The sequence below is a fragment of the Agelaius phoeniceus genome, chromosome 23, assembly GCF_051311805.1.
Source record: "Agelaius phoeniceus isolate bAgePho1 chromosome 23, bAgePho1.hap1, whole genome shotgun sequence".
Lineage (NCBI taxonomy): Eukaryota > Metazoa > Chordata > Aves > Passeriformes > Icteridae > Agelaius > Agelaius phoeniceus.
Window position 1 is genome coordinate 1,240,419 of NC_135287.1, and position 26,320 is coordinate 1,266,738.

Below are 26,320 nucleotides of genomic sequence, written 5' to 3' on the forward strand. Positions count from 1 at the left end.
TTTTAAATCATCAATTGGAACTGCAACTGGGACATTGAGGCCAGAAAAAAGCCTTCACTGGGGTAAAATCTAAACTTTCTCTGACCATGGGTAGCCGATGAAATGTGTCAAAGATTCCATTAAAAGAGTACACAAAACACTTCAGCTGGAGAAGACAAAACATTGGATAAACATGTTAAAGGTCTGCAGGCAAAGGTGCCCTGCTCATATCAGACAATTTGTATGAAATAAACCCCAATGACTGTAATCCTGGAAGCAAACACTAACATTGTAAAATTCATGAAGGCAAAACGCTTCACTACATAGCAGGGAGGTTTTTACCTTTTCTTTTAATTTAGCTGGAACAATGTCTACAATACATTGACTCACAAGTTAAGTGAAGGTATGAAATCACATTCTTCATACTGAGATGGGACATTCTGGACTGGTCAAACCCCCTGGCAAGAGGGCCAGAGTTCTGCATGTCCAATGAACAACCAGCAGTGGGAATTTTGCTTTTGACAGTGATGAGAAGAGTGGGCCTTGTCCATGGAGATCAAGGTGCTCTGCAGAGGAGGGCAAAGCTCAGAGCCTCAGGAAACTGAGGGGCCCTGAGGCAGGTGCAGTGCAGTGGCTCCCAGGATGAGCAGCAGGCCAGGGATCCCAGCTCTGGCTCCCAGGGGGTTCCTGCTGGCCAGTGCAGTGTCCCAGCAGGGTGTGGGGCTGTGCTCCAGCGGCTCCAGGGTTATACAGGCACCTCTTCCTTCCCCTCTCCCGCCGTCCCGTTGGCTCCGCTCAGTCCCGCCGGCTCCCTGCCTTCCTCCTCCTCCTCCTCCTCCTCCTCCTCCTCCTCGTCCTCCCTGGCTGTCCCTGTGTCCCGGCCCAGGCTGGGCAGGGGCCCGAGGAGCTGCCCTTCCCGGCGGGACTGGGCCAGCTCCTTGGCACAGCACACGGGCGTGTGGGTCTCATAGGTGCTGTGGAAGCTGTTATAGTCCACCTCGTAAAAATCCTTCTCCAGGCTGAGCACGGGGGTGAAGCGGTGTCCCCACAGCACCTCGGTGTCCATGTAGGAGCTGCGAGCCTGGCAAGTCATCCCTGGGTGGAAAGAGAGGGATGTTAGAGGCAAAGCTTCCTTATGTGCTCACCCAACCACGCCTGGCACTTAAAAGCACTTCTGTGTCGTTTCCATACCTGATTACTCTGGGACACAGAAAAGTCTTGGCTTAATAAGCCTCAAAAAGCCTCTATCATGAACAAGCCGAGCACCCAGAGGGAAAGGGGTGCATTCACATCGGCATCTTCCACCTCCTGAACCTCATGCTTAGGGGTTTGCAGGCTCTAAGCAGCTTCTCTCTGCCTCCCCCTGCTCTGCTGAGCTGCTGTTTCTGTGCCTGACACAAACAGGTCCCGGTGGATCCTGCTGGAACAACCCCCAGCCCTGCAAGTGCTGCCCCAGCCCCAACCCACACAGCCCAGAGCACAGGGAGCCACTGCCCTGCCCTCCTCAGAGCTGGCACCATCCCTTCTCTGCAGCAGGGCCAAATTCCTGTGCAGCAGTGCCAAAATCCCCTGCATTAGTGCCACAATTACTCCTGCATTAGTGCCAAAATCCCCTGCATTAGTGCCACAATTACTCCTGCATTAGTGCCAAAATCCCCTGCATTAGTGCCACAATTACTCCTGCATTAGTGCCAAAATCCCCTGCATTAGTGCCACAATTACTCCTGCATTAGTGCCACAATTACTCCTGCATTAGTGCCATAATTCCCTGCATTAGTGCCACAATTACACCTGCATTAGTGCCACAATTCCCTGCATTAGTGCCACAATTCCCTGCATTAGTGCCACAATTCCCCTGCATTAGTGCCACAGCTCCCCTGCACACAGCTGCACACACCTGATGCTCAGCCCAAAGGTGAGGGGTTCCCAGCTGCCTTTTGACTCCCCAGGAGGGGTCAAGCCCTTGTGCTGCTGGGCTGTGGTTTGAATGAACAGTGGCTCACAGGAACTGGTACTTGTCAAGCTGCTTCTCAGCCCCATGGATCAGAGTTTATTTACTTTGAGAAAGTTTAAAGAGAAGGTTTGCAGAGCAGGGATAAGCATACCTGTGAGCAAATCCTCTTGGAATCACCCCCAAGTGTCAAGGCTGTGTTCTCTTCCAAACATTTTTCTTCTCTTTTTCCTAATTATGTTTCCATTTTGGAATTAATTTCCAGTGAAAAGCTAACCTCACAAAGTCCTCCCACTGTTCTCTCATAGAGGGTTAGGGATTGGCCTGACTGGAATAGATTCAAAACATGCCTTGATCCAGTTTCTGGCCAATACTTGCAAGTCTAATTCCTACAGCCCAGAGCACAGGGACAGAAATCTAAAGTAATGCATAGGGAGAAAAAAATCTCAGTGTCAGATGCTTCAGGAAAGAGCATATCACATATTCTCACTCTGTGAGCTCATTAGTAACTGAAATCTCAGAGCAATCAGAAAACTCCTTTCCTTAAAAAACCCCACCTTTGTGCAAAGAGGAATATTTTGTTCTTATAATTGCTACAGACCATTAAAAGACACCCACACAGGCAAGTTCTCTGCAAAGCTGAAAGCCTCTTAGTGCTTTCCATGGTTTAAAGCCACCAGGCCAGGAGTATTTTGTTCCTTGAAAGGGGAAGAGACAGTGACACACGCAATGCTGAGACATCTGCAGTTCTGTAGCACAGGCTGCAAACCCAATCCTTCCCCTCAAGAAGATCTGCAGGAGTGTTTGCTTCTGGGCAGGAACAACAAGTACAGCGTTAGTCACAGTGTTCCAGCGTGCTGCTTCCTGGGCTGGAAGGAACTGGGAAGTGCAGAGGCTGCCTTGAGAAACACAGCCAGGGAATGAAAATCACCCCAAGTGCTGCTGCCTCATGGAGAAGCTCTGTGGAAGTTCAGTGTCTTTTCAGGAAACTCAGCTTTTGCTTTAGAACTAAGGAGCAGGTGGGGCCACTCCTGCCTTTGGTGGCTCTGCAATGTGCAGCATCACCAGCCCTGGGGTGAGGAGGGTCAGCCCCTGCCCTGGCCAGCTCCTCACTCCCTGGCAGCCCCAGCAGTGCTGCTTCCCCAGTCCTGGTACAGGTTTTGCCAGGGGAGCTGTGTTACAGGAACTGATCCCACCCTGACCTACCCAGGCAAGGGCTTTTATTCCTGTTATCTGGGGGGTCAGGGCTGCAGAGCAAATCCCATTTCCTGGTGCTGCCTCATGCCAGGAGGTTGGAAACCAGCAGCTGGCTAAAATAAACCAGTCCTTTTCCCTTTGCACAGAGCTGGTTTGGCACCAGACATCCCAAAGGCCTCCAAGTGCCTCCTCCAGAGCCAGCAAGGAGAGCTGGAGAGGAGACCCTGCAGGCTCCAGGATCAGTCCTGTGGATGACCCAGCTGGTTCTTACCCTGCTTTTCCAAGTGCTGCATCAAGGTACCATCAAGGAGTCTCCAGGGCAAAGATGAGGCCTCCTTGTGAAATGTGGGGGCCTGGGGCCCTCTGAGGGAACTCCTGCCTTATAATCCAGGCCTGAAATAGCTCCTTCCCTGGGGGAGCACCTGAGTGAACCTGAGCTCCTGGGACACCGTCCCAGTCCAGCTCTAAGTATTCAATTAGGGCAGGAACAATGGAAAGCTTTCAGCAAGCAAACACTGCTGCTGCCAGCTTCCTGCAGGAGCTGCTTTCTGTAACCCCAGGGGGACACTGAGCCAGCACAATAAGACAACTTGTAATTGCTCCATAATCCCATTCAAATATTCCTTTTTAGCACATGTGCAGTGGTGTTTAATTGCGTGGGGACACACTGCTTGGCAACTCCCACATCACCCAGTAAACAACACCATTGTCTCTGCTTCAAATTCCATTAAGTGCCTGCTTTGCAGGCTGCCCTGTGCTCTCCAGCCTGGTTAATTAATGCATCTGTAATGTCCCTAGCTAATTATTGCCTCTGTGACTGCGAAAAGATGACAGAAGAGGTGTGGAAACAATAAACCTTGTTTTTATTAAGAGCACATGGATGCAGCCACTTGCTACTGGAACACAACGTGCACCCTCCATGCTTGGAATATTCCAGTCCCACCCTGCAGAGGAGCACAGCAACCTCCAGACTCAGACCTCTGTGTATCCCTGAAAAAAATCACCTGTTCCATTGTGTATCCCTGAAAAAAATCACCTGTTCCATTGTGTATCCCTGAAAAAATCACCTGTTTCATTTCATTCTGGTTTATCTGAGGCTGTGGGATGTCTTGGGTATAGGGAATCATTTGCCATATGCTCCCATCCATCAAGCAGAATCCAAATTCAGAATATCCTGAATTAGAAGGAAGCCACAAGGATCACCAAGTGCAACCCCTGGCTGCAAACAGACCCAGATCTGGGTACCACACCAACTGTGACATTACTGCTCTTCCATCACTCATGCACTGAAGCACTGACACTTTGGGGAGCACAAGAACTGAAGAGAGATTCCAGACTCTCTGAATTTCTTGCAGAATTAACCATAGCATGTATGGCCCCAGTAAAGGCTGTTAATCCTTCCCTTAAAGAATATATAACTCCACATTTTGGGTTTAAACTGTGCAGATAGAGAGAAGTGGTATTTGGGGGTTTCATTTAAATAAACTTCATGCCAAAAGAATACAGAATCCCAGAATGGCTTGGGCTGGAAGGGACATTAAACATTGACACCTTCCCCTGTCCCAGGCTGCTCCCAGCCCTGCCCAGCCTGGCCTTGGGCACTGCCAGGGATCCAGGGGCAGCCCCAGCTGCTCTGGGCACCCTGTGCCAGGGCCTGCCCACCCTCACAGGGAACAATTCCCAATTCCCAATATCCCATCCATCCCTGCCCTCTGGCAGTGGGAGCCATTCCCTGTGTCCTGTCCCTCCAGGCCTTGTCCCCAGTCCCTCTCCAGCTCTCCTGGAGCCCCTTCAGGCCCTGGCAGGGCCTCTGAGCTCCCCCTGGAGCCTTCTCTTATGAACAATCCCAACTGTCTCAGCTTTGCCTCACAGGAGAGCAGCTCCATCCCATCATCTTCATGGCCCTATATCCTCATTTTCCTTCTTTCGGTAGAAGAAGTAGAGTAGAGTAGTTCTACTTGAGTAGTTCTACTTGAATTCACAGACAGATATTTTTCAACTCTATCATATTTTAAGGGGTTGTAAGACCACTAAAAGTTTCATTTTCTCCTAAACAATCTGGTTTAAAATGAAAAAGTATGTTTAATATACATGTATGCAATCTATCTGTTGAGGAAAACATGCAATGATATGAGAAATCTTCAGATGTCCACTTTTAGTTGCAGCTTTCTCATCTCTTACTGCAGCAGCTCAGCTTCATGCTGCAAACAAAACTCAATATTAATGGAAACCAGAGATAAAATTTGTCTGAAGTTAGAAGCAGATGCACCAAGTTTCAGTAAAGCTAGAACCAGTTCCAGGGTTTAGAGGGGCTGGAGACCAGGGCACTGTGTCTGGGTTTCCAGTTGTTTCCAGTTGCAATAAGCATTGCACAGAGATTTAATGATCATTTCACTACAGCAGAATCCTAAGAAGTGGGTTTGTAGTCCGTGGTCAGTAACTGAGCTGTGCCTGTTCCTGCTGAAGGCAGCCAGGGATGCTCCCTGCACAGCCCCGTTCTCTGAGCAGACTGTGATGTGTATTAGAGCCGGTGTCTGAGCACATCTGAGAGCAGAGCGTGTAAAACAAGTGCCAGGAACTCTGCAAGAGGAGCTCTGCTGTCATCACAGTCCTTATCAAAGAGCTGGAATGGCTGATCCTGCTGCTCTGCCCTGGAGCACAGCCTGGCCTGGGAGGGCACAGTGCCCCTGGTGCCCGGGTAAAGCAGACCTCAGCACCCCAATCTGCAGCTGCAGCTGCTTGGGGGACACCAAAGGCTCTCTCCAGCTCTTGGAGATGCTGATTTTTGGCAAACATCCCATGCCAGGTGACCTCAGTTAATGGGAGAGCACAGGGACACACAGAGGGTGCTCTGCCAACCCCAAATCTCCCCAGGCTTCCATGGGATCCCATCCTGAGCAGAGGTGAACCTTCCAGTGCTGCTCCAAATCTCCCCAGGTTTCCATGGGACCCCTTCCCCAGCAGAACCTCCCAGTGCTGCTCTGTGGCCTGAAGCTCCTCAGTGGGCAGAGACAGCCCAGCTCCTGGGGCTGTCAAGACAACATTTTTCATCAGGCTAAAATTAACTGTGCTCATTGAAATGCCAGGGAGCTCAGTGATTATCTGCTGGGAAATGTCATGTGCCTGCCTGGGCTGGGCCAGATCTGCTCAGCCCCTGGGACACAGACCTGCTGGCACTGCTCTCCCTCCTCTGCCCTCTCTGTTGTGCCCAGGATGATGTTTCTCCTTCTCCTGGATGCTCTGAAGCTGTGGAACACCCACTGCCCAGGAGCTGATGGCCTCGGAGGTGCAGTGCCAGTGATGGAAGTTTATGGGTGGTAAGGAAAAGGTATAAAAAATTTCAAGTTCTATTGCTGTAATTAAGCAATATGTGTCTTTCAATTTGCATTAGCATATGGTAAGTTATAAAAGTTATTAGTCCCTCTGTGTTAATTAGACCAAAGAACACTGTAATGTCCAAAAAGTCAATATTCTTCCAGCTTGAAATGGAATATTAGAAGGTAGGAGCATGGTGCTCCAATTACTTGTGCTTGTCTCCTTTAGAGGACATGGCTGGGCTTGATTCACTTTGATATTTATGCCAGAGGAGAGTAATAGGATTTTAATTTATCTGAATGCTCTCCAGGCATGCAAAAGCTCTTAGGCACTGGGAAAAAATATAATAAAAGGACTTTATGATGTAAAGACCTTGGATTCAATTGCCATGTCTCCAGCAGGCCCAGCCTGAGCCAAGCTCACACCAGGTAACTCCTTTAGGGTTTACAGGGACTGCAGAGGCACCTCAGACACCACTGCCAGCCTCTGCCTCCAGAGGACAGTCCAGCTCATGAATACAATGACCTGAGACATCTCTTCCTATCATTTTTTAGGCAGTGTCTGTGACACTTCTGCAAGACATTCCTTGCAGAAAACTTATTTATATGCAAAATGCAAAGCAACATAAGACAACCCAAACCAGATGATGAATGCCCAGAAACTCCATTCAGTAATTTCACCCTTCCTTTGTGCTCCCATGAAAATCATGATTAATTTCAGCACATCTTTTGTTGTGACCACTCCATTTGCCCTTACATTTACAGCCAGGAAACTGTACTCTGTCCTCTGCAAAGGTGGATAAATTGAGGTGTGAAAACTCTGCTGCTTGCCTACACTCCCACAGGGACAGGATGGGTTAATTACTTCTAATCACTAAATCCCTTTTTATCACACTGACTCTAAGCCAGAAAAATATATACCTGTACTTACATAAGAGTTCATTAAAACTTCATTTAGTGACTGGACTAATCAGGCATCTGGAGTGTTTCTTGTGCCTTATTTAATTGTGCTGGGAAAAAGAGGCAATGGAAACCAGGGAGGAGCAGGAGTGGAGTAACAAGCTCTGCTGCCTGTGTGCCCAGGGAGCAGCAGTGCTGGATGCTGTGCCCAGGGAACGAGGGCAGCAGGAAGCTACAGAAAAAGCAGGATTTGGATCCAGGATTTGGATAACTGTCAGCAAACAGCAGAGGAAGGGTAAAGCTGGAAGAGAAGAGAGTCCCTTCAAATTACCTGTCAGGAAGTCTTGTAGGATATGCAGAATGTGTCAGCACATGCAGTGAAGGCTTACAGAGAAAAACAGTATTTTAAAAGATTGGACTTGCTAATGTTCCCTAACCAGATGAGCCAAATCCTTCACCACAACCCAGATGACTGCAGCACATGGGAAGAGGGCCTGGACCTTCCCTGCTCTCCCCTGTCCCAGCAGCTTTTAAACACTGCTCAGTTTGGGATCAGCAGGGCAAGGGCAGGAGCTTTGGCCAGCAGCAGCAGGAGCTGTCCTTCACCAGGCTGGCCCTGAGATTTTGGGGAGCAGAGAGGCAGGGAAAGCAAAAATGTATTCACTGTGCAAACAGATTTTCCATCTTTGCTTTGATCCCTTCTATTGCAAGTCAGATTTGGGGCAGCTGATGTTGACAAGAGTCCCTTTCTGATAAGGCAGAGATAAAGAATTCCCTGAAGGAATGCCTGTGCCCAGCTCACCAGGAGCACTGGGGCTGATGCTGCTGCCCCCAGATGCCCACAGTGCCCCCTGGGAGTCAGAACAGTTGTCAGCAATATTGATTTTATCTTCACTGTGCTCATTTCACCCAGCAGTGACCACAACAGATCTGCCCAGAAATTCACTCCCCCTCTGGCCTTTTCCCTCCTCTTATGGAGCCCCATCACCCATCCCAAACATGGATAGGAAAATCCTGGGGCTGTGCCAGGCTCTGAGGGTCCCTCAGTGCAGCAGCCACAGGTGCCACACAGCTCTCACCAGCTGCAATAACACCAGCTTTTTTATCTTTTTCAGCCAAATAAACCCACTGCCTTTTAGGTTGGCTGGTGAGCTGCTGTTCTTCAGTGTGCTGTTACTCAGACCTTTGAAAAACCAAGATAACTTGAACACAAAAATCTTTGTTTTAAGTCACAGTGTTTCACTTTCCAAAAAACCCAATGACTTGAAGGGTGTGAACTCCTCAGAATTTATTCTACACTTTTCATTTGAAGCTATTTACCATCTTTGCCTTGCACTGGGTCAGAATTAAACTTAAATGTCAGTAAATAGAACTGCTTGTTTGAGAGGAGACAATACATTACATTTGTAATACGTGTGTGCCTGGTTAAATCTACTGAAAATAGCTATAACATCACTGTCCCAAATTATCAGTGAGAAATAGCCCCACTTTTAGTCATGCTTCCGTTTCTGTGGTCATTGATATATTGCCAATCACATTTCTGACCTGCTTTCCAAACACCTTATGGAAAACAGAGCTGTATATTCTAGAAGACCAACGGTACCTCTAAACCCTGGGGGGGTGGAGTCCTCATTTTCCGTAGGGGTTGCTAAGGGAACAAATGCTCTGTTGTATTTTACACTGCCCTGAACCCGACCAGGCTGTGACAGTGTCAGGCTTTAACAGAAGTCCTGCTGGGAGTAAATATCACACCACTCCTGAGAGCAGATGGGGCTTGAGCAGTGCCATGGGCTGGGAAGTACCTTAAGAATTTGCCTGGAGCAGATTTTAAGGTGTGGAGGGAGGGATTATTAACCCCAAACTGATTTATCAATATTCCCAAGTGAGAGGATGAAGCAGGAAAGCACAAACACTGTCTCTGCAAGCCACTCTTCTTGTCACAAAATACCCCACTCCCCTGGCTGCCACAGGTCCCTCAGGACCCATCCCAGCCTCCAAACTGGATCCAAGGTCCACTCAGCTCTGAGTTTGTGCAAAATGCCTCCTCCAGCTCCAGGGTGGGACTTCCCAGGCTGCCTTGTGAGCCCAAGATAATTCATTTCCACAGATGTACGCTCCTTAATATCCTTACAGCCTGGCCTGTGCAATCCCTCTGGGACAGGAGCCCATTTGTAAGGCAATATTATTCCTCAGCCATGCTTTTAATTCCGAGGTTGTTATTGATAATGACTTCCTCTCCCACATCCCCAGCCGAGGCTGAGCCTTCCTGCAAGGAAGGCAGAGCAGCAGGGGTTCAAAGCATTCACAGTGTCACTGTGTGACGAGGAAAGAGGCTTTGGACAAACAAGGAGCTGCATTCCATGCTCAGATTAGGAGGCTCCAGCCTCTAATAAATGTTTAGGCTGCAGAATAAGTCACGGTTACAAATCTTGCCTTTGATAGTCTTTTCCACCCACCCCTTCCTTTGCCACGTCTCTACAATGCTCTGCTGGGGAAGAGCATTTCCCTGGATATGCCAGGTGAATTCCACTTGCCCAGCACATATTCCAGCCCCAGTGGAATGTAATTTATCCATCACCTGCCATCAGCTCTGTCTGGGAAAGTCAGCCACTGCTGATCACCTAAAGGGAGACTCTGGGACGCTGAATTACCTCTCTGGAGAGCTGCCTTTGGGAGCAAAGGTTTGGGAGGCAGGAATTTGAGAGATTTTTCCTCCTCTGGCTCTTGCAACTAATAAGCAGATCTCCAGGAGGGGATAACATTAACAGTCAGCAAGGGGCAGATTCTGTGAGACAGGGTGCTGACACCACTGAGTACTTGCAACAAGCTGAAAACCCCTGCTAATGACTCAGAGAGAACCTCACTGAGATGGAACACAAACTCCAACCACCACCCACAGGAAAACTCTGGGCTCATTACTAAAATCCTGAAACACCAAAGGGGAAAACTGCTTATAAAAGCTTTTTTTGCATCTCTTACTTTGTTTGTCCATCTTTACCCAGCAGTTCTCTCCTCAGAGCTGCCTGCAGCCCTTTCCCCTGCAGACCGTGATTCCATAAAGGCATTCTGGCCACCGCAGGCTGGAAAACCCTGCCTGGAATGCACCTGAGCATCTCAGGGGCTTGGACACATTCCCTGTGCTGCAAGTGCAGCAGGAAGAGCTGCCAGTTCCTCCCCAAACCCGGAGCAGAGGGATTCATGTGAGTGGAAATGACCCATGGAAATGACTGCCAGGTGCAGCCAGAGCTCCTGGGGGAGATACCTGTGGGAAGGAGCCTCTATGCCCATCCCTCCCGCAGCTGCCTTTCCCATGCCGTGGAAAGCTGAGGGTTATCCCTTTTTCAGAGTCACTATACATGGACACAGAGTTCTTTCATCGCCTGTCACAAACACACCCCTAGGAGAAACTGGGAATGGGCTGAGGATATCTCCTAATCTCCCATTACCCAGCTTTGTCTGAGCTGTTAAGCAGCTGCAGGGCTGCAACAGTCACAAAAGCAGCTTCTGTATTTTTCCTCTTTGAGCTCCTTCTGGGAATGTGTGTCCTGCACCACGTGCAAGTCATTCAGCCTCAGCACGTGCTGCTTTATGGGATACAGTGAGACTTGGGCACTTCATAGCCCCCATTAAAATCAACACTACAGCAGTACCTAAAATAGCACACTTATAGCCTATCTTTAATACAGGGAAGAAATGGGAGAAGATTTGCACCATGAATTTTGATCACAGGAAACAAGACCACCACAGACTTTAAGAATCCCTTTAGTCCATTGCTTTTTTCTCCCCTGGATCAGTTCTTAGTGATTATGAGCAGCTCCAGGACTAACCCCTTCACCTCAATCCCAGATTTATAAAAGAGGGTGAAACACTACCAAAAAAGAGGGTGAAACCCTACAGCACGAGCTAAAGGCCCAACTTTTCACTGCTGTTTATCTGAGATGCCCCACCTGAGTTAGGCACTACCTAAGGACAAGCCACACTGTGTTCCCAGGCCAGTGAAATCCTAATGCCAAACTGCCCACAATGCTTTGTGCCCCCTTCTTCCTCAAAAGAGTGACTGATTGATGACAGGTCCTTACCTGTGGCTTCCACCATTCCTTCCAGGATGACCACAATCTCAAACTCCTCCTTCTCCAGCTGGGTGCGGGACATCTCCCAGAAGGGGCTTTTCTCATTGATCTCATGTGAGATGATGAGAGGGGACACCAGGAACAACCTGTCATCTCCGGTGTCAAATCCCACGTTGATGTCCGTTTGATTCAGGGGAATAAACTCTCCTTCTTTGGTCTGTTTGGACTTAATCAGTTTGGCTCGAATGGAAGCCTCGACAATGTGGGAATTGCGGAGGTCCCCGACCCGGAACATGAGGCAGAGCTTCTCGTCCCTCATGGAAATGACGGCGTTGTTGGAGAACATGAGGGTCTCTGCCCTCTTCTTTGGTTGGCTGATCTTGACGAACATGCATCCCACCATGAAGGCGTTGACGATGGAGCCCAGGATGGCCTGGACCAGGAGCAGCACGATGCCCTCAGGACACTTCTCCGTGATGACCCTGTGGCCGTACCCGATCGTCGTCTCGGTCTCGATGGAAAACAGGAAGGCCGAGACGAATCCGCTGAGGTTTTCCACACAGGGGATCCAGTTCTCGTCCTCCAGGTGGTCCAGGTCTCCTCGGATGTAGGCAATGAGCCACCAGATGAACCCAAAGAACAGCCAGGTGATGGTGTAGACCATGGTGAAGACCAGCAGGTTGAAGCGCCACTTGAGGTCCACCAGGGTGGTGAAGAGGTCGCTGAGGTACCGGTAGGTCTCCTGGACGTTCCCGTGGTGCACGTTGCACTTGCCGCTCTTCTCCATGTACCGCTGCCGCGGCTTCTTGCCCTCGGCGGAAATGAGCCGGGTCCTGTCCGTGGCGATGGGGACGTCATCCCGAGCCTGCTTGGGGATCTTCTTGGGCTCCCGGGACGTGACCCCGATGTCCATGTCCTGGTTCATGAAGATCCGGGAATCTCCAGCCATGGCTGGTCTAGGCAACAAGGAAGGACAGGTTCAGGCAGAAGGCAAAGAGAAAAAAGCCAATTTGTTTCACTCCCTGGACCATCAGGACATTGATTTTGGAGGGTTTACACTTCTCCCACAACAGTCACTTGTTAAACACAGCCCTGCAGTGACCCAGAATTAAAGACTGATTTATCACACACAGGCCCTTCAAACATCAGCTGCTACTGGGGTGATGGGGACACTGTGGGAGTGTGGAACGCTTAAACCTTGAAACATTTTTGGGTTTTCTTTCTGTCCTTAGATTTTTTTACATACCAAATTTGCTTGAGATCACAACTCAGAACAAAGTAAAGATACATCAACATTTTTTCAGGAGGGACTGGAGCTTTTTCATGCCTCAGGTTTTGGGTGCATATCAAGAGAAACCTTAGAAATTAAGAGAAAATGCTGAGCACCACTATCTACCTAAATCTCACATGAGTCTAAATTATGCATGAAGGCTTCCCTTGCAGTCAGCAGAGAAAGGCATCTCCAGGGATAACTCAGGTTTCAGGAGTGCTGAATCACCTTCTGGAAGTTTATTTGTGAGCCTCGGCTTTAAACGTGAAATAAACATTTAATTGAGAATCTTGAATCCCACGTGTGAGGGTGTGATGAATCCAGGCCTGCTGTTAATGAGATCTATCAGAGCTCACCCCTTTGCTCCACCTGACATTAGACAAAATCATTGGGCACTTTTAGGAATGCATCAGAGCTATTAAAAAGCCCACTGTCGACATTCAGAGTAATGCTTACCAGGATACAAATAAATAACACAAGATGAGGGCGGCAATGCTGTCTGCCAGTTCTAATGTAACATCCTGTTTACAGAGATGATTAGATACTCCTTTAAAAAATGAGAGTCTTGACTCTCGATGCAGGGCACAGACAAAATCTCTGTGAAAGACTACCTAAGGAGCCTTAGGGATATCAAAGATAGAGCAGCAATATTTTCTATGGCGTTCATTCCCTGTATTGTCCTCTGCAAATCCTATTAAAACCTAACTAAATCTATTACTGCTCCCTCTGTCTTTAATCTTCTTATGTGCCTGTGAATGAGAAAAGGTGTAGAGATACAATTAAGAGTATCTTGGGAGAGACAATTTTTAAGACCGAGCAAAGTAGCTCCATCTTTTCGGTATTAAAAAGCACAAAGGGTGGGCGGGAAGGAAGCAGAGGCAGGATGAATAAATGAAACAACAAATTTTCACTTCCATTCGGCTGCAGCCAAGTCTGGATAATGGCAGAGAACTCCTTGTGGCCCTTGTCTAAGTCACCATCGATCAGTGCTCCAACGAAGCAGCCGGAGCCTGTTGCTGGCTCGGCTCCGCAGGGAGCCCAACCATCTGTGCCAGCCCAGCCCTGAGTGCTGCCTGCTGCCACAGCCCTGCTCACAGGGCCAGGCCAGCGCTGAGCCTGCAGCCACGCCAGGGGCTGGGAATGGCCATTCCTGGTGCTGGGATGGGAAATCAGGGGGATCGGGTTTGCCACCCGCCCTGGACACAGGGCAGATAATCCCAGTGCTGTGGGCTCCCTTTCTCCAGCCAGGATTTGGACACAAGAGTCACCCCTGCTCTGTGTCTGTCCCTCCTGAGGGCTGGCTCGGGGTGTATTCACTCACATCCTCAGCTGCTTCTCACTGCCTGCTGCAATGCAAGCCTGCAGACCTGCTGGCCTGGCTCTCTCTGCTCTGAGGTCCGTCTCTTTACACGTGAGCAAAGTGCTGCAAGATACTGAAAACTGACAAGGGCACAGCTTGACTCTCATTTCCCAACATCTGAAAGCACATGGCAGAGCAATCAATCACTTTCCCCCCCTCTTTAATAGGGAAAGAAGCCTCCCATCCCCTGGAAATCAGGTAGTGAAAAACCTCCTCACTTCTTTCTTACAAATAATATTCGCGATGTATGTTTGCATTGATTGATTAATCTAAAATTACTCCATTTGGACTAAAAAGCTCGTCATCAATCTAAATGTAAAACCAGGCAAGTGTTGCCTGTTGCTTTCAATTTTAAAAGGCTTGTTTTAAAGATAATTTTGTTATAACAGTAAATTCGAAGCTATCACTGGCACCATGGGAGAGAGAACAATCCAGTTCCAGACTTCAAACTAGAGTGGAAGGTTACATGTTCTAGATTCACACCAAAGAGACCAAAAGGATCTTAAGACTTATTAAAAAGAACAGATTAGAGGAAAAGAAACCAAAAATCCTAAATCCCTGGGAAGATCACCCTGGTGGAGCAGGTTTGAGGAACTGCCCATTAACGAATGTACGGAGGAACCTTTTTAACTAAAACACTCACAGGGCTGGCAACATCCCTGGTGGTGCTACTGATCTCCAGCAACAGCTCAGCTGAAACATCTCTGCAAACCTTCAGGAACACCTTCCAAGTGATCCAGTAAAGCAGAAAAATTCCTGCTGGATAAGAAGTTAACTGACAGCTTCAGTGGCACCACAATTCGTCTTTAACTTTCCCATTGTAGTATGAGCACAACCTCAGTCTGTGGTTATTGAAAATAATTAAGCATATGAATTTTTGCTTTGGAGTCTTTAAACAGAATGCTCCTGGTTAGCAGTTTGAGCACAGCTTTGGATGGCTGCACACTATCCAGCTTTCTGCTCCAAATGATTCCAGGGCTTTCTAATTCTGAGCAAATCACTGCTCTTCCTCCTGCTTTAATTCCTCAACAGTAAAATTTGTGATATGGATGTGGATGGTCTGTGAGATCCCAGGCACCAGAATCTTCTAGAAAATTTGCTGTCATTCTGTCATGATTTTAACTGTCCTGGGGAACTTTAGCCCAAATGACAAGAGACTCTGAAAGGAGCAGTGTAACTGGGTAAGGACCTGGTTAACTCTTCCCAGTGCAGTGCACAGCCACTGCTGCCAGCCATAAGCATCTCTGCCAGGTCATGGTAAATATGTTCATGCATCTCCCAGAGATCTCAGCTCCAGTCTGTAAATCCCTGCTCCCTCCAGCACAGAGAGCCATGGGGTGAAATTGCCTCTTACAGTCACAGGCACTGTTCTGTTTCTCTGGCATTTACTGTCTTTGGTTAAACGAGGCCAGGATAATAAAAATGTCACTTCTGTACAAAGCACTGCCTTCCTTTAGGACAGGCTACTGCATGAGGAGCTGTGAGTCAGTGCATTATCAGCCTTGCAGAGAGGTTTTATCAGCCCTGCTGATGTTCAGCTCTGCCCCGAGATGACACACTCAGGGCAGGCAGTGACATTTAGGGGCTGGGATCTGCTGCACAGGAGTCAGGCTGGGGTTGGGTGAGAATCTCCAGGAGTCAGTGCTTGCAGAGCAGCTCCCAGCCCCTCCTGACAGAGCTGGTGCTCCTGGCAGGTCCAGCAATTTGCCACAGACATCAAGGAGGGCAAAACTATAAAACACTTAAAGAAACTTCTTTCCTTGCTGACCAGGGGGCTTTTTCCATTTAAACAATTGCTGAACTGGCTGCAGTAAACACACAAATTTCCATGGGGATGGGATTTGATGCTGGAAAGGACCAAACTGACAGGCAGGTGGAGTTTAAAGATGTGAATCTGTCATCAAGTCTGTGTAAAAGCAGATTTCTTTTTGTTTCTTTTAAACCCAATGCCTGTGTTTTCTCACGTTGGGAGAATAATTGAGCAACTGTTCTTTAGCAAACCTCCCACAACTTCCCAGAAAAATATTTTTTTTTCACTTAACCCTATCTTCTTTTTTTTTTCCAGGCAATGAGTCCTTCTCAACAAGCAACCAATAATACTGAACAGAGATTACTGAAAAACCTGACCTGGTTCTTCTGCTGCCTGTTGGCCCACACCCCATAAACCAGGTTACTGTGCCCAGGTTCCTCTGGGCCACATCATTCTGCTTTAGGTTACAGTGCTGCAAGGGAATGAAATTCTTAATTGTCAGACAAGAGCAACACAGGGAAGTAGGTGCAGGAATAAAGGAAATTAAAGCAGCAGCACCAAAGAGAATAAAAGCATTGGCTGCTGAACACTGAGTGCTCATGGAAAGATGGAGGAAGGAGAAGTTTTAGAAAAGATGGCCTTTGACAATCTGAAAAAAAATGACTTGAGATAGGCTCTGACTGAGGTGGGGCTTGGATTTCCCTGAGAAAGGCATCTTTCCTCCACCCTTTTATTCCCTGTGTGTGAGTGGGACTGAGCAGTCAGCTCCACCAGCCTGCCTTTCCACACCCCCCTGAGCACATAAGGTGGGGAAAGGCAGGTGGATGTGGGGGAAACCATGGAATATTCTGCCTCTCTGACTTGATATAAATAGAGGTTTGGGGTTTTGGTGGCTACCTCTTTGGGAAGTGCTTGGGGATCCACAGGTGGAGGGAAGGCTGCAGAAGAGTTGTGTCCTTGAAAGCCAGGGAAAAAGATTCAAAGACACTGCACAAGAAGGGAGATCCTGTGGCACTTCACAAACAAATGTGGTTCCAAAGCTCCCTGACCCCAGTAAGTGCCTCTCCAAGAGTCATCTCACTCAGCACTGAGCTGGGAAGGTGCCTCTCCTCTCCTCTCCTCTGTGAGCTTTGGGTAAGTCTCAGCAGCACTTTCCTGGCCCTCATGATGTGTCAGCAGATTCCCCTGGGGCTCAGGAGGCCTCACCCTGCTGCCAGGTCACAGAGATGGGTGGCTGCTGCTTAACCTGAAGGGCCAGGGTGGCTTTGAGCTTGTCACAGAGCTGGGCTGTGACAGCTCCTGTGTGCCCAGAGTGCCCTTGGCTCAGAATACCCCAACAGAAGGCGCTCAGTCTTTCCAAAGAAAATGTCTCTGGCCAGGGAGCCAATCTGACCCCAAGGAAGGGTTTATGGACATTTGCACTTTCCTTTTCTCTGTGAGTTACCTCCCAATCCATCCTTCTCTGAGATCCTGGGACCCTTCCATTGCCACCTGTGAGGGAGGAGCGTGACTTTCCAAGGTATCCAAGTGTTTTGCAGCACTCAGCACAGATATCACGTGCTGTAAAATTTTATTGATGTATTTTCCAAGAGGCCTGGACCAAGGAAGGGCTCTATGTCCCATATTTCAGGATGGGGGAATCACTCACAAAAACAGTTCTTCAACACTCAATTGGGAATCTGTGGCAGGGCAAGAATTAAATTTAGCAGTTCCAAAATCCTAAATGAGCCCCTGGAATCGCTGCAGAACTCTTTCCTCCTTCCCCCACTCCAGCAGCAGGGAATGCAGTCCCTGTCTGCCTCAGGTGTGTCTGAAGATCTCTTTGCAGAGCCTCCACAGCCTGATCCACCAGATGAATAACCCAGCAAGATTATTTCCAAAGCCAACTAACGCAGTTTCTGTTCTCTCAAATAGCTACAGGTTTCAAATACATTTTTCCCTCAGCTATGGATTGAAGTATAAAAACCCCACACATCTCCCAAGTTCACAGCTGCATTAAATATAATGACTCCAGACCAATACAGAACAGAGTGGAGAATTAAAACTGTGATCAGGAGAGACTGGGTAGGTTGTTTTCTACAGAAAAAGAAGATGAAAACTAGGAAATGCTTTTTGAGGCATCATTCAGGCTTTTACAACTTGTTAGAGCATGAGGACTGGAGAATATGGAGTTTCCAGAAGACTGGGACTATCTCCTACAGCACAGTTGCACTGCACAGGAAGGATGGGAGGATTTAATCCATGTCACTCCCAGGCAATTCTCTTGCACTTCTTTGCATTAAAGACCTTGAGTGTGGCTAGTCCCTGAGCAAAGGATGCAAACACAATATTGTGCTCTTAGGTGTTTTCCACGATTTGGAACAGTCAAATGATGTTTTCTCTACCAACAACAAATAAAGCCTGGAAATAAATCAATTTGATCCTTCCACCTCCAAGGAAGTGACTGTGCCTGAGGCACTCTGCAGCCTCTCTGTCCCTGGCCTCTCACCCCAGCTCTATTTTAGGGACACCTTATGGTGTCATTGAAAATCTCACCACTGTCTTTCAACCAACACCACCGAACAAAGCCAGGGACACCTTTGTCCTGATCAGACACTCCTGTTTCTCCTGCTCCTGGCTGTTTAAACAGCAAACACAGGATGTTGAGAAAGCAGAATCTCAGTTCTGGGAGAAAATCCTGCCCCAAGAACAGCAATGTTCCCATTCTCCATTGTTTAGGAATTTACCATCGCAGCAAAAGAGAATCATTCTGGAATCTGCAGCTGCTTTAAAAAATACAACAAAAATTTTTAAAAAATACAATAAAAGTTTTAAAAAATACATTAAACTGTTGGACCACTTCACACTTCTGCAGTACCTTGCACCCAAAGAGTTCACTGATGGATTTACCAAACACAGGCTCTTTTTGCCCCAAGGCCTTCAGCAGTGCTTGAACCCACTGCAGAAAGGGGGCAGAGTCAGAGGGACAAACTGACCTCATACCAAACTGTTGGGCAAGGGCCAATGCTTGCCCCCAAGGGCCTCTCCTGATCCGAAACCCAACAGAAAGTGGGTGACTTAAACAGTGGAGTCTGGAGATTTGCCTTGGAATGTTACTCCAAAGCTCAGCTTGCTTTTTTTTTTTTCAAATAATTGGGCGGGCTGGAACTTCCCAGAGATGGAAAATATTCTGCCATGGGAATCAGAAATGATCCTAATCCTTTATCTCCAAGTGGGTAGGAATAGTGAGCCAAAGAACTGAAGCCCAGAGGTGAAATAACCCCCCCAGCACAAACACTGCCCCACACACTCCCCACCTTCTCAGGAGATCCTGGTTGCTTGGACTGCTCAGAGAACCAGTGAGAAAAGCCAGTTTGGTTTCCCTCTGAGCTCCTTTTCCACAAATCCAAGGTCTACTTTAAAGTAAAAGGGCGCAGGAGGATGGAGCTGCTTGAAGAGAATCTCCAAAAACCAGAGCTAAGTTTTTGGGACAGGGTCAGTTTCTGCCAGTTCTTGGCTGGTTCCTGAAACTCCCTCTTCAAACCCAAGGGAGAGAGGCTGTGTAAAAGTTAACCTGGTGCTCCCAACCACCATGTGCTGGCACAAGGAGAACCCCAGGCGCCTTTCTGAGTGATGCAACAGGACATTGGTAAAAAAATCAGTCATGCTTTTACCTCCCAGAGCCATAACCCCCGAGGGATACCCAATGCACTGCGTTCTCTGTCCCCTCCAAGGGCTGAACATGCCAGTTCCTCATCTGAAGCTGCACTGCCAGGGTTCTGTAACTCCAAGCTGACTGGCAAGTATCCTAATTATGAAAGAATTTAATCTTGGGCTCCAGATAAGGATTATGCAGTCGCTCCATAATTCAGGGCTGCTCACTGATCAGTCTCCTGGTGCCCTTTGCATTCCAGTGATCTCCACTAATCCTGTACCTGAGCAGTTCCTATTTTTTAACGTCTTTTCCTGCATCACACCTTTAGATCTGACAGCGCTTTTGCCCAAGATCGGCATCCAATCCCTGCCTTCCCAAAGAGTTCCGTGGCAGCTGTGAGTTAGGCAGGACCCGTCCACAGCTCGCACCCGGGCAGGTCCGGGCACAGGAGCCTGGCATCCCGCTGGCCCAACAGCTCCGCGTTCGTCCCGACGCTCTGCAGCCGGGGAAGCTCGGGAGTGACCTGGAATAACAAAGGAATCGTAACTTACTCGCTACGAGCGGCTCCGCATCGGTGGCGCCGGGGCTCGGGGGGCGGCTGGCGGGGGGCAGGAGCGGGGCTGGGCGAGGCTGCGGGAGCAGCGGCCGGTCCATGCCATCACCAGGGAGCCGGGCTGCTCCTGGGGGCCCCGGGCCGGCCACCGCCTCCCTCCCGCTGCCCGCGGGCAGCCAGCATCGATGTGGCACGGGCTGCCCACGCCCTGGCCCCGGCTATCCCCGATCTCCTGCTCTGCTCCGCTCCGAGCCCTCCTCCGCCGCTGCGGTGCCACTTCTGCCTCTCCTTCCCCGCCTTGCCCTGCCCTGCTCTGCTCTGCCCGGTCCGGGGGACCCGCGGTGCTCCGGGTTTTGAAGGGCTGGGGCAGAGGGAGGGCGGGAGGCTGCGTGTGACGGAGCCTTATCTGCTCCCAGTGAGCGCAGGGGCGGGGGGCGAGGGAGGGGCGAGGGCGCTGCCGGGAGCGGAGGAGGGAGGGTGGGCAGGCGGAGAGGCGAGTCTGTGCCCGGGGAGCTCGGGATCGCGGGGGCTCTGAGCTCGGCAAAGACCTCCGAGCTGCCCGGCACCAGCAGCGAGGGGCTCTGAGCTCGGCAAAGACCTCCGAGCTGCCCGGCACCAGCAGCGAGGGGCTCTGAGCTCGGCAAAGACCTCCGAGCTGCCCGGGACCAGCAGCGAGGGGCTCTGAGCTCGGCAAAGACCTCCGAGCTGCCCGGCACCAGCAGCGAGGGGCTCTGAGCTCGGGAAGGACCTCCGAGCTGCCCGGGACCAGCAGCGAGGGGCTCCGGGGGCTCCCCCAGCGCTGCCCGGAGTGCGGGCTGGGCTGGGCTGGGCTGGGCTGGGCTGGCACCCTCGGGGCTGGGGGCTGTCAGCATCACACAAAACAGAGAGCAGCTCCTAAGAGCCAGGAGGAAGGGAGAGCGCGGCATTTCACACGTGTGAAAATCGTCACCGGCACCGTGGAAACTCCGCCGGGCTGGACCAGGCACTGTGGGGACAAGGGGGACAGCGTGGTTCCATCAGGCTGTGCCATGGTGTTTGCCGACCGAGCTGTGGGGTTTGCCTGGGATCCAGCCGGTCCCCGGGAATGCTCTCGAAGTGCTTCAGTGCTTTGCCGAAATTTTTTGTCTTCCTCTTTTTTCTTCTTCTTTTATTTTTTTCCTTTGTCACTGATAATACCACACTGTCTCCCTAGCTTAGTGAAATATTTCCTTTTCTGAAAAGCAAATGTCAGGCCAGCTGCATATCTCAGGCAGATCTGCCTGGTGACTGCAGGTTACCCCCAGGCTTTGTTGCCAGTCCTGTCCCCCTGTCCTCCCTAATTCCCTATTCCAGGAGCACACACATTACAGCCCATCAGAAAAGCTTTCACAGAAGATTTGTCTGGTCAGGAAAAGAGAATTTACCCAAACCAAAGCACGGTGCAGGATTGTGTGGGTATTGCTGGAACCTGCAAGCTACTTTTTGTTCTCCTTTGAATGATTTTCAATTTTTTCTTTTTTAAAAAATTGCCCTATTGCTAATGAAATACATAAGCATTGGAATTATATTTTAATTTTCCTAAATAGACATTTTGCTATTTATTATTTGCATTCCTTTTTTTTTTTTTTTTTTTTTTAAACAGGACAAAAAGGTAACTAATGGAATTTCATGCAGATCAGAAAACTTGGTCTTAACCAGCGTAAATCTAGGCTACATAACACCTTATTATGGAGACTAGACTGGGAAAATCAAAGACAGACATGCTGGAGAAAGGGAAATAACCACAGGTTTGAATATTATTAATAGTCATATTGCCCAGGGACTGGGAGAAGAAAGCCCATCTCTATACACACACTCCTTTTATCCGTGCTCTGGTTCTTCCTGTGGATGTTGGATCTGTTCAGATGGGACAGGAATCTGGAGCCTGACCAAGGATTTCAGCCATCAAAATCAGTTTTGGAGATGTAATTTTGCTTTTCCACGTGCTAGTTCGTGTTTGCCACTGCAGCACAGCGTGGGCAGCGAGCTCAGCCCAGCCAGCCTGGCTCCTGATTGCCCAGCAGCAGCTCAGGCTGGCCCAGCAAGGCTGCAACAGCTCAGGGCTGAATTCCAGTCAGCACTGAAACCCCCTGCAAGGAAAGGAAAGGCCATGGTAAGGAACTGTTAACCAGATTCTGTGAAATTCCATCAGATCTTCTGCCTGCTCACAACTGCCAGGAATGCCTTTTCAGCAGAATTACTTTTACCTTTTAGGGGTGTGTCTGTGATAACTTTATAAAAGTGCTGTTTGGGGAGTACAGTCACACTTTGAATGTTCATTAAAAATACCCAAACTTCCTTAAAAAGCACTAAACAGTAAATTCATTCAGTTGGAGAGTCAGCCCCTCTAAATCACAGCGTTGGCTTTCAGAGCAGGTCCCTGGATGCTGCTTCTCCAGCACTAAGGACAGTGCCACCTTCAGAATGGCACCAGCTCTGCTTCCCCCTTCATGTCATCTCTGTTAATAAGATTTGCAATGAATTCTTGCGCTAGGAAATGCAGAAGGCATCTCTGTGCTGCCCAGCCAGCAGCCCTGGAGCAGCGCAGTGTGTGCAAGGCCGGTGTGTCACGGCCCGGCTGGGGATCGGCCCTTCCACCTGCGGGCTTGGCCCGAGCGGCGCCCTGGGATCGGGAAGGGCTCGGGGAGCAGGGGCCGCTCGGAGGGGTCCGTGCTGGCTGGGTGTCTGTGTGGGTGTCTGTGTGGGTGTCTGTGTGGGTGTCTGCCAGCCCGCACGGCTCCCATGGCACAGGAGCTCCAGTGGCTCCGTGCCTCGTGCGTGTCCCTGACGCCTTTCCCGGCTTGGGCAGATTCCCGGGGCTCCCGGCGCTGGAATTCTGCTCTCCCGACTCTGGAATTCTGACAGGCACTGCCATCTGCCGGCACCGCGGCCATCCCTCCAAACCGGCCCCAAAACCACCACACGAGCGGGGTTACACCAGGGCTTCAATGGGGCTCTGGATTTTCACAGCCCCCCCAGCCCCTGCGGCTGCAGAAATCCCAGTTTCCCCAACATCCTCCATGGATTCTCCAGCTGGAGAATGCACAGAGGCTTGGAGGCTCCTCCCCTAAGGACGTTTGTCCGTGGCAGGTGGATGGTTGGGACCCTTGCCCACACTGTGGGATTGCACAGCGCTGTGCCCACCCCTCTGCCAGGTGTCAGCTCGGAGCAGAGCAGAATTCCTGACCCCAGACCCACCCAGCACACGCTGGAAGTGCCTTTCTGTGCCTGGTGCACCAAACCAAGCACAGCCCAGGCACACCAGGCAGGGCTCTTGAGAGGCACTGCTTCAGTCAGCACCAAAGGCCTTGCAGGAGCTTTTCTTTGATCACCAGGCAGGATCACCTTCCCCTGGTCCATGTGAGTCTCTGCTTTTGCTTCCTTATTCCTACACTGCAAACTCTGCTGTTTCACATATTATTTCAACAGACATCTCCCAATTTGTCCTGATTAAAGACCAGCCAGACCTCAGAGCAGTTTTTCAGCTGCAAACCAACTCCGGTGACATCACTGTGCCCCTGCTGAGGTGGTGAAAAAGTTTTCAATGGCCTCACAGGTTTGAAATATGTTCCAGAGCTGCAGGGATCAGCAGGCTGCAGAAGGGCTGATTTAACACCAAATGGCAGCACAGTTTGGATATTTTTTGGGCTGGGATGGAAACATGGAAATGCAGAGGGATTGATTTTCTGTTCAGGATGGGATTCACCTCAGGCAGTGGCATTCAGGATGCGCTGCTCTGAGTCTGAGCAGCCCTGCTCCTTCCTTTCCAGCTGATGCAGAGAGACAGGTAGGAGCAGGAGGCAGCCAAATTAAACCTTGTGCTGGAATGGGATGAAAGATCCAATTCCAGGAGCACAGAGGTACAGATTTCACATCAGGGCAACATCTTGATTTTCCTGGGGGTGCTCATAAGCTCTAACAGCTGTACTGTTCAAAGGACATCCAGAGCTATTTACAGGGGGGATTTATGGCAATTGTGGAATGCTCAGCTCCTGGAACTGCAAGCAGAACAACAAGAACAAGCTCTAATCTCATTTTGGTGTCACTAAATTGCTCTCTGAGGATCTTACCTATATCAAAAGCTTGCCTAAAATGAACAGGTTAGATTTTTGCAGGGTCCTGTAGAACACAGCAGGGCAGCCCCACTTTTGATCTGTCAGGGAGCCAGTGGGGAGTTCCCTGCATTTCCCTGAGGTTTCACAGGCTGTAAATGAGCCATCCCCTCTGCTGAGGCCAGCCTGGCCCTGACACTCGTCACCCAAAGGGACAGTGAGCCCCGGTGACAGGAGCACCTGCTCTGCAGTCAGGGCAGGCTTTGGCTTTGAGAGGAGAGGGAGCAGCGGTGCCTCCAGGGAGCGTTTTAATTTGTTGTGCAATTTGATCTCTGGAATGAGAGATGTCTCTTCCCGTTTGTCAGCCACCCCACTAGAAGAAAACAGAGTTGTAAGAGGCAGTGCTGGAAACAGCTCCTAGGATTGCTCATCCACCTCCAGCCTTCCCTGGTACTCGCCTGAACGGGAGCTGAGGCTCTGAGAATCCTGACGTGACAGTCACCCACTCTGTCTCGACTTCCTTTTGTGTTTGGGGCTTATTCAGCCCCCAAAATCAAAACGGAACTTGGGAAGCAGGCGCAGAGGCAGGCGAGGGGAAGTTTCCTCAGCCAGCTCCCCCGCTCGGCTCTGGAGGAGTCGGGCTGGACGTGCTTTGATGTGATAATGAGGATCCCCGAGCCCGGCAGGGATGCGCTCCTGTCCCGGCTCTCGGGCTGGGGCCGGCGCTGATCCCCAGCCGAGCCTCGGATCCTTTACCGGGAGTGCCCGCCAGTGGGTGAGCCCTGCTCTGAGCGAGCGCTGTGCTAATTAACACTAATTACGCTCTTGTTTTGCAGGTGCAGCAGCAGCACCTAAGGCTGAACTTCCCCGGTAGGTGCCAGGGCGAGGATCCCCGGGAGGGGCACAGTGCGGAGCCGTGTGGCATCTCCTGTGTGCCACGTCCCCTGTGTGCCATCTCTCGTGTGTGCCACATCCCCTGTGTGCCACCTCTCTCTCCTGTGTGCCACCTCTCTCCCCTGTGTGCCACCTCCCCGGTGTGCCATCTCTCTCCCCTGTGTGCCACCTCTCTCCCCTGTGTGCCACGTCCCCTGTGTGCCATCTCTCCTGTGTGCCACGTCCCCTGTGTGCCACCTCTCCCCTGTGTGCCACCTCTCTCCCCTTTGTGCCATCTCTCCTGTGTGCCACCTTCCCTGTGTGCCACCTCTCTCCCCTGTGTGCCACCTCCCCTGCGAGCTCAGCACCTCTCCAGGGCCGGGCTCCTCCCTGCCTGCAGCTCAGGGGCCACAGAGGCGCCGGTCAGACACGGATGGGGGCAAACCCAGGGGACAATTTCCCTGTTGGGCTGTCAGAACTGGAAAGGTTTGTGACAAAAGCCAACACCTCAGTTCTTCCAGGTGGGGATCTCGTTACATTAATTCCCTCCTGAAGCACAAAGCCTTCCCTTTGCAGAGGGATGGGATGGGTGGGTGGGTGCAGGGTGTAACAGGAAGGTCCAGTCTGGTTCTCAAACCAGCCACTCATTAACCCCTTCATGAACACGGATCTCAGCTCCAGCTCGTGGCTCTCCCAGCACTGGCAGGACAGGGTCAGGAGCCAGAGCCAGCAATTCCTTCATTTGCCTATGAGGAATCTCCCAGGGGATTTAATTGGTTCTGAAAGATTCCACAAATGTCTCTGCATTAGTGTCATACACTGAGGGTTGCCTTTGGACACTGGAAACAGCTCAGCCAAAGCTGAGTGTGCTCCCCTCCAGGCCTGGATTGTGACCCTGTGAACAGGGATCCTCTGGAGAGGGATCAGGGGAGCCAGGGATCCTCTGGAGAGGGATCAGGGGAGCCAGGGATCCCCTGGAGAGGGATCAAGGGAAAAAGGAATCCCCTGGAGAGGGATCAGGGGAGCCAGGGATCCCCTAGAGAGGGATCAGGAAAACCAGGGATCCCCTGGAGAGGGATCAGGAAAACCAGGGATCCCCTAGGGAGGGATCAGGAAAACCAGGGATCCCCTGGAGAGGGATCAGGAAACCAGGGATCCCCTGGAGAGGGATCAGGGCACCATAACCAGTCTCTTCCAGCACATCCTGTGGTCACTGAGCAGAAAGCACAATCCGTGGAGAAAGCAACAACGAGAGGCCCTGCAGCACCAATTTGTGTAAATGCCATGTTTTGATACTATTTGCAATCCATTCTCAGGAGATAAAAGCAGATTGGCCCTTGCAGTTGGTCTCACCCCCCCTTGTTCCAAGTTCAGTCTTGCCCTGGGATTCTTTAGGTGG

General features: G+C 50.3%; 1 protein-coding gene across 1 annotated transcript; it reads right to left on the reverse strand.

Annotated features, from left to right (window-relative positions):
- Nucleotides 1-310: 310 nt before the first annotated feature.
- On the reverse strand, nt 311-20,411 carry KCNJ5 (potassium inwardly rectifying channel subfamily J member 5). Its single transcript, XM_054647393.2, has 3 exons — nt 19,977-20,411; nt 11,421-12,367; nt 311-1,074 (listed from the first exon to the last, which is right to left on the reverse strand). The coding sequence occupies exons 2-3, from the start codon at nt 12,358-12,360 to the stop codon at nt 725-727; spliced, it is 1,290 nt and encodes a 429-aa protein (XP_054503368.2). The 5' UTR covers nt 12,361-12,367; nt 19,977-20,411; the 3' UTR covers nt 311-724.
- Nucleotides 20,412-26,320: the final 5,909 nt, after the last annotated feature.